Here is a 14,485-nt window from a genome sequence, read left to right on the forward strand (position 1 = left end):
GCTGCTTCCTCACCATCATTATACTTGGAGCAAACAATCATCATTTCAGGCAGCCAGAAAGAAAGGGGAGCACGTTCAGTACATCCCAGGCAATTTGCTCGCATTGCCATGTGCCGCTCGCGAGCTCTGCAGCGGGGAAGATGCAGAGGACAGGCCACGCTCAGGGCTGCGTGTCACACCAGCCCACACCGCTGGTGAAACTGACCCCACACTCCTAGATCAGAGTTACAAGTTTTGTGCCCAGAGCGCACAGAAATACTTATTCTGAAGTTTGTTTTCTTTAAACCCAGCTACAAGCCCAGTGCGTTCCTCCTCCTGCAGCTTTTCCCCGCTGCCTCCGCAAGAGCAGCCGCAGGAGCGTGCCCTTCGCCCACCTCTAGAGATGGCAATGTTAAATTTGCTTTCTAAAATCTGAATTGTGTTACCAGGCCATTTTGGTTTTAAGCTTCCTTGATTGCAAAGCGCAATATTGCTTCTTTGAAAGACAGAGCACAATCATACAACTCCTGCGCTGCCACCCCTAAAAATCAGAATTAGAAACGCGGGTTTGGTGGATTTAGCGATTTCAAGCAGTGCTCCCCCGAATCCTCAGAAATCCACAAGGACAACCAGAGAAGCGGTGCTGTACCTGGAGGGGGTTTGCTCTGGGCGTAGGGTCGGCGATGCTCCGCTCTCCTGCACTGCCCGCAGCTTGTGCGTGGAGCCGCTGCTGCCTACCCTGCTCCTGGACGGCTGCGATGGCTGCGGCCAGACAAACAGCCACAAGGAGGGTGAAGGCCAGTTTGGTCTTTCTGTTTGGTTTTTCCCTTTCTTTTTCACTTCGAGCTTCCCAAGCTGTAGAGGCCCCACTCTGACAGCACCAGCCCACATAAGCTTGGAAAAGTCATGACTCTACATAAATAGACATTATCACCCCAAATTCACCCACGCAGATTTTTTTTTTGGTGCCAGTTTTGGAAGCAGAATTAGACCAGAGATGTATAAATAGATTTTTTTTTTCTGCCTCCACAAAGTTTTGACTTAAACCAACTCTTCTTTTGTATCTTCACGCCAGTGACAATCCCAGCAGGCACTGCCTATTGCCATGGTGAAATTTGTCACCGGTAGAATGAAACATGGAGGAAAAACACTCCTGGAAGACAGGTATCTTTACAAATGACGGAATATTTATTACCAATACCTTTAAAAAAAGATTACATCTGCTAGATCACTGATAAATATCATTTACACTGGGGAGAAAACTACAGAAGCTTTTTTTTTTGTTCCATTTTTCTTGGTTTTGTGGTTTTTTTGTTTTTCTTTTTTTTTTTACATAGAAGTAACCATATCAAACTAAGAAAGGAACACAGCTTGAAATACTGACAATATTTCTCTGGTCAACACCCCTGACTTTTACACAAGTGGAATCCTGATTATGAGTTACTGAATAAATATATTTAGAAGGTCTAAAAGTTAACTGTATTATTTTGTAAGCAAAAAAGACAAGTTACAGGCAAATTCAAGCTATCAGGAAAAAAAATAATAATAAACCACTGCAGCGCATTTAAACTTGAAAATTTTATAGAAAATTCCATTGCCTTTTACTAGCATTATCCCATCTGAGTGAACTTACAAAATTACCCCGTAGTAACAAACAGTCCTTCTCTTAAGAAGAATTATTTTGCTGTGGATATTGTCGTTTTCCGGCGTGACTCTATTTTGCCTTCAGGCATCTGTGAAGAGTTTCTAAAGAAACACAGACTTCCTAGCAGAGAACTACCGGGAGATCCCACCTGCCCGCGGACAACCCGCACCTCCGTGGGAGCCCCGGCTGCCGCGCGGCGCTCCCCGAAGCACGGCACGGCTCCTCTGATGCTCGCGTTCAGACCAGATTTCCTAAGTGTTTTCTATATAGTGGAGTTACGAAGGATGATGAGTTATGTTCCAATGCACGTGGAAAGCAAGCGCGTGTTCAGACAACGAACCCAGGGCAGCTTTACGTCTTGGAGTCGCTGTGTTCTAATTTCCTTGGAATAAAATCCCCCAAAGCGAGGTGGATTTAGCTGGGTTTACACCCAAAGGCGAGAACCGCGTGGTTCGCTCCTTCGGGTACCTGTCCCTTTTTGTCACTAGAGGCAGAGATCGCATCTTTGCAGTATCTTCATTCCTACCCAATTTAATGCTAATTATGATAAAGACAAAGCTATGGCAAGACAGTAAAAATGGACCCTTCCTGCATGATGCCAGAATATTAGCTACAGGTCCTGTAGTCCACAAACAACCAAAATTCATGTATTTTTTCAAGATTATAGTGTTCTTACTGAGTATTTCGAGTTCGTCTTGCTTAGACCTCTGAATAAAATGTAACATCTTGTGTGTTATAAGCACTTGATTTAACACAAGAACCATCGTAACCGCCATTTAAATACAACCACATTACGAACCGAATCTGGAACAGTTCTGCCTTGCGTAGCCTTGTAAAACTGTACAGTAAAGTTGCAGCCGAATTACTAAGAACAACTTTGAACTCTCTGTCATAAAGGAAAAAATTCCAAACAATATTTTCATGATAATGCCGTCCATAGCATTTTATAGCAGAGGAAAAATTAATATCTACATCATATGTTAACTTTAAAAAATTCTATAAAACACTAAATATATAATAAAAAATATGCATATAAGGACATATGTAAACTGCTTTGGTAACATCATATTACAGATGTTTTCAGTGCATTGCAGAGTTTCCAAGGAAACTTCAGACAAAGCTATATTTGCTTTGAGGAAGTACTGTATAATGCCATTCCTAAAGAAGCATAAACATTTTTCCAGTAGTAAGATGTACTCAAACCACAATATTACTTAGTACTGGGTGTCTTCAAAACAACTAGCTAAATGTTGCTTATATTATAAACAAGAAGTCCTTTGTGTAATTTTTGTCATAAACTGGACCGAGCTGTGAGCGATATCATTATTGTGCTGATGGCTGACAGTGTACAGGCGTTGGAGGTCGAAGAGCCGGATCCTCTCGCGTACGCATCTGAGCAAAGGAGAGAGAGGGAGAAGGTAAGTGAGGAGAGCAGCGTTCATTAACCCAAACTTCTCCCCCCCCCCACTTTAACTCTGTTTCCTCCGATGAAGCGCGGTGGTGGCAGGAGGCGGGTGGCTCCCGGGAAGGTCGGACCCCACGCGCTGTCCCCTCCTCCTGCTTCAATAACCTCCCGTTTACTGGGTTTCACCTCTCTAACGGAATTTTTGGTTTAACTTAAACTCCTGCCGCTGTTGTGTTGAGGCTACTTTCACAATTAGATCACTTCATGGCCTGTTTACTTACTATTTTTTTTACATTTGTACTATATTCAAGTTGTTACGTATGGCACCAGCCTGGCATGATCCGTGTCCTGGAGGAGCTGCATACCTGCTCTGTGGCCCACTGCCTTGAGCCAAATAGGAACTGGCATGTGTTCCTGCTCTCCTTCGCTCTCCTGTGTCTGCTGATTAAATTCTTCTGTATGGTTTATATAGCCACAGTGTACAACTATAGTGGAGATAATTCTGATCTCACCCAGAGTTTTTTACATTGCTGCAATTTTAATGCCGTATTCCTGCATTGCAGAGGCTCCTGATTTAATGCAGCTTATAAACTGTGGCATTATTAATGGAAGATGGGACGTGGAGACTTTGCAAAAGCAATGTTGTGTAATAAAATACTCTCTTTTCTGTTTGTTTTTCTACACAACCTCATTTCCCTAAATAAATATTTATGCATCCAACACACAATGGAATATGGCTGTACAGTAGCCTTATAAATTTAAAGGCCTCTGAACACCACATTTTGTATTTTGTTATAGTGAATTGCAGTGCAACAATATATTCAACATATATAGAAGTATGGAAGTAAGAGAGTGGAAAGTGTCTAGAAATCTTAAATACAAATATAATTACTTATGATGGCGTGTCTTACGGTTTAATCTTGACTCGGGATGAAATCAGAAACGTGGGCAGGAATGACTACTGGTCCCGGGTGAGCCTGGGTTTCAGCTCCCTGCCTGGGAAATGGCCAGACCTACAGCCTGCCCCTGCTCAGCTTCAAGGCTCTGGTTCGTCCCCGTTTGTAGACGCAAACAGTGACTGGGGTGAAGCAGGTCTGCCCTGCCAGCGGGCGAGGAGGAGAGGGGCTGGGGACGGTGGCTCCCCACGGCTCAGCAGTGGCAGGAGCGGGCACCGACCCCAGTTTCTCCTGTCCTTACTTGATATCTTTGGAATTCGGATTTGTTCACTGCTGCTGCCGTCACCCCCGTCGCTGAACGGCTTTATCTCTATGATGTAGTCCTCGTTGAACGGCAGGGAGAGCTCCACGGAGGTTTTATTCGTTTCTATTACAGACGTGCTGCTCTGCCTGTTCCACCTGTACAAAACCTGCAGCGAAGGGGAGAGAGAAGAGGAGGCAGAAGCGGCAGAGATGTCCATTGTCCTAAGGGCGTCCAGATTTGCTGCTGCTCTTTTCCTGCCTCTGATGCTCAGACACATGGTCTGGTCACAGAGGGGCCATTTGGACCCCACAGGGGTTTTTGCTGGGGACCCACACCAGCACAGCGGTGACGGTACCTGGATGGGGAGGTGACACTGGGAGGAGGGTGATGCTGATGTGCAGCATGAAATGTAGCCCCAGTACCTGGCAGAGCCCCTCAGCGAAATCTTTAGCTTGGTCAAGCTAAAATAAATCCCAAGGCCAAAACTTACTGTTTCTTCAGGAAACTGAGTTGGGGTATTCGATGCAGTGCCACAAACGGCTTCCCAGAATAACTGGCTTTTTTGAATTACTTCTAAGATCTGGGAATTCTACTAATTTTGATCATAAATCATGACATAAAATATAAGATTTATAGGAAAAAAGAAGAAAATTGGGAAACGTTTTGCTATGATTCAGGAAAGAAATCAATCTGTGTTATCCTAACAGTAAGTTAAAAGAGGACTTTTTAGAAACCCGACAGATGGAGTTTGCTTTTTCAGGGTGACGAGTCTCTCACCCTCTTTCAATTGACTTCTTAATTTGATTTCCAAACCTAAAATATGTAGTGAAAATTTGGTCCAAACTGCTGAGGTTCATCTGACGTTTTGACTAAAAACCCCGAGGAATCACTTATTTTTGATAATCCAATACAGTGCACCAAAGATACTTAAAAGTTAGTGCAGAAATTCAGGAGAGCTGGCACAGGCTCGCAAAGCTGCTGCTGCCGGCATTTCAGATTGTGAACAAAATACGAAGCATGTCCAGGCTCTTCATCGTTTCAAGCTCTGGTGGAAAATGTTCGCACAACTCAACACTCAAGGCAACGGCTGGCAATTGCACACCAATGCCTTCTTTGGGCCAAATTAAACCCTTGTGTAAGGTGATAGAGCTGAATTCTTCCCAAGATTTCGCTCCAGTTAAATTATACCCTATTAAAACTGCTGCTACTGAGGATTCTCTTTCTTTTCCTTTTGGCTTTGCTTTCTGAAGAAAATGGGAGCTATTAAAAAAGCATTTTATTTAGCTGCAATTAAGGAGTCAACTACAGCCTTTGGAAGGTTTCCACCAAAGGCAGGAGAGCAGTCCTGCAGGTGGGAGCTTCGGAGGGAAGGAGCAGGTGAAGGTCCGTGGGCTGAGACCCGCACGGGTGCTCGCAGGGGTGAGCACTGCTGGGGCGAGAGCGAGCAGCCAGCAGAACGTGCTCACTCTACACAGGTATGGCTTCTGTTTTTGGAGGAATGCTCCAGTTTTAACCTGGAAAACCATGCAAGTACCATGCAAAACACCTCTTTGGTCTTACTATAAACCCCAACTTGACACTGGATTCATGGAAATGTTACCTATAGCCCAATACCAGAATCCAGCGACAGCTGAAGCTTAGTGAGGACTCACTGCAGGCCCAGGGGGTGGTGAGGAAGGTGGTGCAGGGCAGTGTTGTCCAGCTGCCTGTGCTGACAAAATACTCACTTTGTAGCCTCTCACTTCTGACTCGTTGTCCAGTGCTTTCACTTGGTCCCAGTTCAGTATGATCTTGGAGTCCGATGAATTCCATATGATGTTCCCGGGGGGCTGACTCGGTGCTATACCAAGATATACAAAGCACCGCATTACTAAGGAGCACCATTTCCCAGTTGGATCCCTCCCAGTACCGATGAGGCTTCTACCAGCATAGCTGAGCGTGCCCAGAGTCCTATTGCTCTGGAAAGCTAATGAGCTGTTTCACTGATCTGTGTCCTCAAGGTCAGAGGAGGTGTGACACAACACAGTGTTCTAAATGAAAAAAGGATTCAGTCAGTTGCTCAACATGCCTGAGACCAGAAGAAAAAAGCCCTCTTGAACGATGAGATAAATATTTAATTCTCCTGCACAGCTGTGATTTCAGTTTTGCATGCTCTGCTTACTTAACACGAGGAAGAGCCTTACAAAAAAAAAAAAAAAAGGCTGGTAAGTCTTCTGCAGAAAAACCCGGCAAAGAAAAGTCTGACAGCTGCTTCAGACCTGAGAAAGCTTGAAAATGAGAGAGGGGAGTGCTGGCAGAAACTCTCCCAGGCAAGAGCCCCCCCGTCCTCACAAACACTCACGTGGCTTTTTGGTTGTGACGTTGACCGCAGCACTGGAGGGGCCGGTCCCTGCCGTGTTGTACGCCCTGACTGCCAAGTGATACAGCGCGTTACCTCTCAGGTTGCCGACTTTTGTAGACGTTTGATTGCCAACTGTTCGAATCCTTTTTGCATTTTCTTCCTTTTCGTCGTGTCTCCAACATCTGACCTGAGAAGCAGAGCACGTACGTGTTTACCTCCAGCTATGGGCTGGCAGCACCCGGTCATTTCCAGCGCTAACTCTGGCACTTCTGCCTGAAGTGCAAGTGCCACAGGGACAGATCCCGCACCCTGTTACAATCCCTTCTTGTTCCTTGCTAGAAACCAGCCTGGCTGCAGCGCTCCCTCCCCAGGACCTCAGCTGCTGCCTGGCCATGGAAGCACATTCATGCAGGTTTCCCCCAGCAAGCTCTGCTCTCCATTTTCAGCCAGATCACACACAGAAAGATGTATAAGATGTATAATTGTTTACCATGTGAGAGCGATCTCCACGTACTGAAGAAACAAAAGGCAGCAAACGCACCACAGGAACCCACCAGCCCCATGGCAGGCAGGAGCAGCACTGCAATGACTGCCCATGATGTATCTCCACGTATCCTCAGCGCTTAGTACTGAAAGGATGCTGCGCTGGGTTTCCATACCTCATATCCCTGTATTCTTCCTTTGTGCTGGTTCTCCCGAGGGGGAGCCCAAGAAACTTCAACGTCTGAGGCAGAAAGACTTCTGGCCAAAACAGTGGTTGGGGCTCTCGTCGGCTCTGGGTAGAGGAGTTAAAAATAAAATTAAGAGTTTTCAATTTTATGTTCAGTTAGTCCCAAACTTCAAGGGATTTATTTTCTTCATTGCACGAGAAAAGAGGCATGCCACCAAAACAAACTTCCACATTTCAAAACGACGGCCTGTCAGTCTGTGCCAGACGGCACTTCTCCTCTGCCTAAGAAATAATAAGATGTCATTACTAAACTCAACCCAGGATACCATGTACTGTAATTAGGACAAGAGGGAACATTTTCTAATCAGTGGACATTAATTCATACTAAATCTCAGCGGAATTCTTTCCAGATTACATATTACTTTTCCATTAATATCAAAAGATTTCATTACGATTAATGTTATTTTAATGACTATCAAAAGAATTAATCATGGCTCGCCATTTATTATAAATCAGAACAAGGATTAGGTATCAAAGGATATGTCAAGGTGGATACTAAACCCTTTCAGACCCAGTCAACCTCCCCGCGTCCACTGGCAGGGAGGAGGGAGAGGCGGTGGGGTGGGCTCCTGGCTCTACCTTCCTCTGCCGAGTAGACGACCGTCACGGGGCTGAACGACCCTTCCCCCTTGTTGTTGTACACTCCCACTTTAACTTCGTAGGGGGAGAAGGGTGGCAAGGTCTCGTTGCGGAAGACATATCTTGCGGCGTCTGGGGAGGCCACGACAGTCTGCATCCAGCTGACGGTGCCGAAGGGGCGGAAGGCCACCACGTACCCGAAGCCGCCTCCGTTCTGCAGCTCCTCGGGCACTGTCTGTGGGCAGGCAGACCGCAGGAGAAACAGTACTTTCAGCAATGGCACGCATTTATCTCTGTCTGCATGCGGGCTATTGCTCTTGCTCCTTCTAAAGCTACTGTCCTAAATAGAGCATTAGAGACAGAAGGCGGCTGGAGTCCTACTTCACATCTAACCTGAATTCATCCCATCCTGACTGTGCTAGAGCCTTGCTGCTCCGCAAGCTCCCTGTAGTCAGGGGGGGAAGCAGCACCTCCGGAAGACACTTCGCTTAAGTCTTAATTCATCTTCGTAGGTGTCCACCTTCCTTCACTGACTAGATGGAGCCTCCGGTAACAATGTAAGTGATTTTAGGCAGTGCAGTGACTAAGAGGCTGAGGTTTGGTGGGGTGAACCAAGGACATGGTTCCTGCTTTTCCAGTACACGTGCAGCTGCTCTCACGTCTTTGGAATCACACGTGAAGCCCTGAAGAACATATCCTGGCAATGTCGCAGCCAGCGCAGGGCTGGTGGTCCCTTGCTGGCCCGTTGCTACACAGTGACCCAGACCAGGTCAGCCGACTATCCACATCCCGTGTGACGTGACCTGTTAGAGACCGCGATGGCAGGCAGTGACTTGTCACAAACATGATGGAGAAGGGCAGGTAAGTGCTAGATAACAGCTAGAAGAAACAACCTGTCACCTCCAGGTCACTGCTGGACACACTGACACTTCCTAGTCTCAGGCTTGCAGCCCCCTAAAAGCTGCATCAAAAGCCAAAGCTTCAATGTATTAAAATAATCTGTAATTACGGGCCACTCTCCCACAGATGTCCATGGTGCTTAAGCACGTGCAGGGGTTACTTTTGGTGACTGCTGCTTAGTCTGTATTGTAAGGCTCAAAAAATACACCAGACCATAAAGAAAAGGCCTCTGGACATTTAAAAGAGTAAACTGACTGTTCTATCAAAATACAAATTATATTTTGTGCAAATTACAACTCAAAGTCATGGCTGATGTTCTTGCCATGTGTGTTTTTGAAACATATTGCAGTATCTTTAGGAGACATGGCGTAGCTAATTAGTCCAATGGAGGAGGAAATTTAGCACATTGAGCTGTGTGGTAAGGACAAAAGCCCATTTATAGCTTTTTAATAACCTTAAAAATATCTCTGGCGATTCATTCTGCCAGCTTGGTCAGAAATAGTGCTAAGTGGAAGTGTTAGCATGTCTAGTGAAGTTCATTATTAGGAAAAATATGCCAGCTGCATCGCATCATAACATGAAAATATGAGCAGACAAATGACTAAAGTTCTAACCCCGACTGCCTTAAGGAATATTAAACATTTTTCATCTCTGTATCTCCTCTTGCTGGCTTTCATTAGCAGCAACGAAAGCCAGCATGCAATGTGTTGTGCTCACTCTTTTAACTATTTGCTGCCATATAACCCGGTGCAGGGATAGGGCTGAAGGCTTGGAGCCAGCCACAGTTCTCAACCAGGTCAGGATGTGCCAAGCCTGGCCTCACAAACTGTTTTATCTCTCAGGTGGATTCTGCCCATCCACGTTTTGCCGTATGCGTACGGATGTGCTGAGAGTTGGGGGGCTGAGCTCATGTCAAAGCAGCGATGCGCAGCCCGTTCCCTGCGGTCCCTGCACAGCACTCCTCCGCTGGCTTCCTTGCGTGGGGGCCTGGGGTAAGGGACAGGGTGTAGCTCAATTTTAATAGCTGGGCTATTTTATCAGACAATCTGGGCTTTTTTACCACAAACCTTTTGCAATCTGCAGAAGCTTCACTGGGGTCTGGGGGGGCACATCTAGATCAGGACCGTATTAATTTTCATCTCGGTTTGGACTCCACTTACCTCCCAAGTAATGACAAGCTCAGACTTGCTCCCTCCGCCACCACTGACGTTAGCTGGGGTCACTTCAGGAACTGCAAAAAAAGATGCAGAAGATGCACATGGCAACTTTGAAACCAGGAAAGTGTGTTGAAATGAAACAGACCTACACAGCAACAGGACTCTGCCGGCCTTTCCCTGCTGGGTACCGGAAAAGCTATTAGGAAATGACTAATTTGCCATGGCAAACAGCACATTAAAAGTATGTCAATAATAGTATATTAAAAGTATGTCAATTAAATTGTGTATTCAGTCACTAATTGTTTAGTTTAAACATTTATCTTCCATTAAAAAGGGCTTTTATTTATTTTCCTATTTCATATTCTGTTCCATTACAGGCTAAAACAGAACAGAGGAGCCACATACCAGGGGCTTCCCATAACCGAGGCACATATCCCTGCAGCCACCACGCTGAGCCGCCTTCTTGCCGTGACCCCTTTCTGCCAGATCAAAAGACAGGGACAACATCCAGGAGCATTAAAGCTCTCAAGGCTCGTAGCTTGTGCTGAAATCCCTGAATACAGGCACTACTGAAGACCACCATAAGCTCTGCCTGCAGCAGGCTGAAGATGTAGTGTGGTTCCACGAGGCAGCAGCGTGTCCAGGAGAGGGTCACAGAAGACAGATCTTCAGTAAGCCTATGAAATGATCCAACCCATAGGGCAGCCCAGGGTGGTTGCTCTAACGCCGATGGCCCACAGGGTGAGGTCCAAGTTACTCTGAGAACCACAGAAGCCCCCAGCATCAAGGGCCTGCCAACTCTCCAGCTGTGAAGCTCAAACTCCTGCTCTCAAGGTGCTTTAGTCTGTGCTACAGAGTTTCCATCACATTGGTCATGGGAAACCAGAGGGACTACTCTCAGAGTTCATTTCTCTCATCAATGGATACTGGGCAGTATTTTCCAAAAAACCCTGCCCAAATACCTTTTTTTTTGGAAAATCGTTGCTTTCTGCAGGAAAAGGGGATGAAGTCTTCCTATACATCCAGGAGTCATGGAGTGAGCAAAAGAGCCCATCAGGAGCTCCACAACTTCTACTGCCTGTTCTGTGCACACAAATAACATGCCACGAGGGAGGAGAGCGATGGGCGCAGAAAGCGCTCCTCAGCTTCCTCCAGTGCAACCCTGACGAGCACTTACTCAACAAGACTTAACTCAGTTGCCCACTGCTACTTACGAGCTTCTTCAGTTCTTCTCTTCTCTGAAGGCCTGCTGGGTTCTCCAATCCCAATCAGGTTGGCAGCAACTACTCGAAATTCATACTCAACCCAAGGGTTCAAACCCACCACTGTCGCTGTGAATGTCCTGCCATCGATGATCTCTGGAACTAGAAGGCAGCCACAGGTCAGGAGTGCAACAAAAACCACTAAAAGTATTAAGGACTGCTGAGAAAAGGTCATTAGCTGATACCCTTAAAAGTGAGGGACTAATGTAAATACAAAGTGAATAAGGATTGACAACAGGATTTTTCTAACATTTTGTTAACTGCCAAAGAAGTAAAAGAGGCAGCATTAAAACACTGCGCTTTTAGCACAGAAAATCCTGCTATTAAAGAGTTTCTCCTAAATTGCCACTTTTTGAAAACAAAGTGTCAAGACAACAGGTTTAAAGGGTTTTTATTTTTCTCTTTTTAAAACACAGTGTTCCCTCTATTTAATGGCTACTGGAACAAAATTAACCTCTGACGGAATGAGCTATTACATCATGGGATTTTTCCCTCTATCAGGAAAATAATTCTACTTAAAGATAGGCCAGATGACATGGTCTGTCCCTGAGGGATGTCTTTATAGACCACAATTACTGTTGTATATCTCCAGCGTGGCAACAAAAGATAGGAAATCATTCTGTTTTCTCTTAAACCTTCATGAGAAAAATGGATGAGTAATAGCACTGACTGGACCCTAAATCTTTGGGTTGCCAAACTTGAAACTAGTTAATAAGACCAGTGCTCTGCAGCCAGAGAAATTACTTTTCACTTCAGGGTGCCAAGCTGCTCCACTCGGCCTGTGCATAGGTCCCGATGGATGTGTTTTCCATCAGCGGAGCTCTCTGGAGGCCAGGCGATGGACCTACCTGTGCTCACCGCTTGCCATCCCACTGAGAAGGGGGTCCTTGCTTGCACGACATACATTGTGATAGGGCTGTGGTTGTCTGCTCCTGGCCTCCAGGACAGCTGAGCAGTGGTGTCGGTGATTTCGTCTATTGTCACAGCTTCTGGTGGACCTGGGGGACCTGTTGGAAGAATTACAGGAGGGGTGCTTGGAGCTTCACGGTGGCTTGAGGAAGGAGCACTCTGGTCTTCTTCCCTTACTCAGGACAGAGGTAACTGAGTTCCTACGGAGCAGTTAACCGCAGCCCCAGCTGTGTTGTAGCAGCTCTCATTGCCTAGATGAGACTGGGAGGCATGGGGCGACAGACAAACACACAGATCACCAGCTTCACCCACAGCCCCCGGGTGCCTCCGCGTGAGCAGCAGCACCGAGCCCCACAGCATGCCTGAGCTACCCAGCAGTGTGGCAAGGCGCCCGCTGCAGCACTCGGGATCAGCTCTGCCATCTCACATCTGCTGCTTCAGGACTGGCCTATGTACAAGTACGATTTTTGGCTGCAGCTTGGATGCACCCAGAGGCTGGTGAAGAACAAAGGACCTGCCTGTAATTAGCATCGTGTGCAAGTGTGGACCAGTATTTTCTGTTACACTGCTGAGTCCCTTTTAACCAGGAAAGCACTGCAGGACATACCGATCAGAGAGAGGCCATCTCTCCTGTATCATATGGCCATTGCTGTCAGTAGTGGTACCTGAGGTGCAGTCTCTCCCCAAAAGCACCATCTCAAGCAAACTCTCCTCTTGCAAGTCACTCTTCGGAATAAAATTATTCTCATATGATATTCAGAGTGCTGGACATGTTTAACTACCTAAAATACCCTGAAACCTTCCAATATCCTGTCTTTAAAATGAAAGTTTCAGCAGGTCTAGCCAGATTTAATTTCTCAGAAATTAAAACTTTAAATTGTTTTGCTGGGGGGAGTAGCCACGCAATGCAGCCTCATGGAGCAGTCAGCTCCTTCGGTCCCCCACCGAAGTTACACCAGAGAAATGAAATTTCATTGGATCTGTCACAAATTACTCCTACTGCTTGGCAGAGGCTGAAACAAACTGTCTTCATTTCATGTCTTGGAATAACCATGGCTTTTCCCAACATTTCAGGATATACTTCTTTGCAGGGTGCAGGCTACATTAGGGCAAGAGAGGGAAAAATTACCAGTTACCGATTCACCAAATATTTTTGGGCTCCTGACAGACACATGCTTCTCCTGTTCTGATGGCGTAAAAAAATCCCATCCTGAACAAGTGGGCTGATCTGCATGTACCGGTGCCAGGGGTTACTTCTGTATGCTCTTGTTTGACATTCCCTGACATAAATAATTGATTTTTATTCTAGTATTTAATCTCTTACTATTTTGACATAACCCCAATATTTAAAAAACTTCTGAAAATTATTCTGAAGGCTCTATTTACGCACCAGCGATTCACCTCCCCGTCCAGTCTCACAGCCCAGGGCTATTTCCCAGTTTTTATGCAGTCGGTGAGACAGTACAGCACAACTCTCAGTGCAGCTGTGGAACCACTGGCCTGGATGGAGACGTCCCCAGTCATGTTTTTAGGGAGCGACAAGATCAGTATTTTTACCATCATCAAGGGTCATTTTCTTGTGAGAATTTAATGTTCCTCCTGTTTGTTTACAGAACCAGCACTAAGGAAATTACCTTACCAAAGCACCCATCAGCAGGCTATTTTGAAATGTTTGTGCAAAACAAAAAAAAATTCATCTGAAATCATGCTGCAGCAAAAACCCAAGAGTCAGCGTAACGGGGAGCAACCTCCTGGGGAGGAGAGCAGCAGCTTCGCTGCCTCCAGGGGCCCAGCTCTTTGTACAGCACATGGCTAAGAACGTCTGCGTTCATACGCCTACGGGGGAAACGTGGTAAAAAGCATAACGATATTATGAGGATAGCAGAAACACCCAGGTACAGACAAGGGCAGGTTTCTCAATGAAAGTTCAGGGCCTAATCTCACACATTTTACCCTGACACAGCTTTGATAAAGAGGGAATTTCTTACTTCTTTTCATGCTCTCCTCCTTTCACTGAGTTGCCTGAGAACTTATGTTACGTGGAGAACGTGCGAACTATGATTTTGCTGGGGTCTACGAGAACTGAAGGTAGCAGGTACAGAGCAGCACCAAAGTTTGCTTTCCTCAAAGCTAACGAGCAGGAAAATATACGTATCATATTTATTGTAAGGATCCAGACTCAGGTTAACTAATTGCATCTCTGTTAAAGTCATACTTACAGATCACCTGTGTATGGTAATGAATAGATCTTGAAATATCAGTGAAGTTACTAAATCATGTTTATTCTAGGAATGGAACAATCTTGCTAGGCAGAAATGCAGTGAATAAGCTGGATACTGTTTCTGCTGCACAGTTTATCAAACAAATGAGCTTGGGGC

The 14,485-nt window shown here is 45.9% G+C and overlaps 1 protein-coding gene across 2 annotated transcripts in view; it reads right to left on the reverse strand.

Moving 5' to 3' along the window:
* Nucleotides 1-1,146: 1,146 nt before the first annotated feature.
* The window catches only part of LOC140657952 (contactin-4), a 258,606-nt gene continuing 245,267 nt past the window's right edge, over nucleotides 1,147-14,485 (reverse strand). For both annotated transcript variants that reach the window (XM_072875734.1, XM_072875733.1), the window contains exons 15-23: nucleotides 12,047-12,205; nucleotides 11,151-11,300; nucleotides 9,940-10,010; nucleotides 7,880-8,114; nucleotides 7,230-7,345; nucleotides 6,571-6,757; nucleotides 5,957-6,069; nucleotides 4,227-4,395; nucleotides 1,147-3,016 (exon numbers count right to left, since the gene is read on the reverse strand). In XM_072875734.1, coding sequence (XP_072731835.1) covers nucleotides 2,916-3,016; nucleotides 4,227-4,395; nucleotides 5,957-6,069; nucleotides 6,571-6,757; nucleotides 7,230-7,345; nucleotides 7,880-8,114; nucleotides 9,940-10,010; nucleotides 11,151-11,300; nucleotides 12,047-12,205 — 1,301 coding nt within the window. In that variant the 3' untranslated portion in view covers nucleotides 1,147-2,915. The remainder of the gene's footprint in view (nucleotides 3,017-4,226; nucleotides 4,396-5,956; nucleotides 6,070-6,570; nucleotides 6,758-7,229; nucleotides 7,346-7,879; nucleotides 8,115-9,939; nucleotides 10,011-11,150; nucleotides 11,301-12,046; nucleotides 12,206-14,485) is intronic.

This window comes from Ciconia boyciana, chromosome 11 (assembly GCF_034638445.1).
Source record: "Ciconia boyciana chromosome 11, ASM3463844v1, whole genome shotgun sequence".
In the NCBI taxonomy this organism is placed as follows: domain Eukaryota; kingdom Metazoa; phylum Chordata; class Aves; order Ciconiiformes; family Ciconiidae; genus Ciconia; species Ciconia boyciana.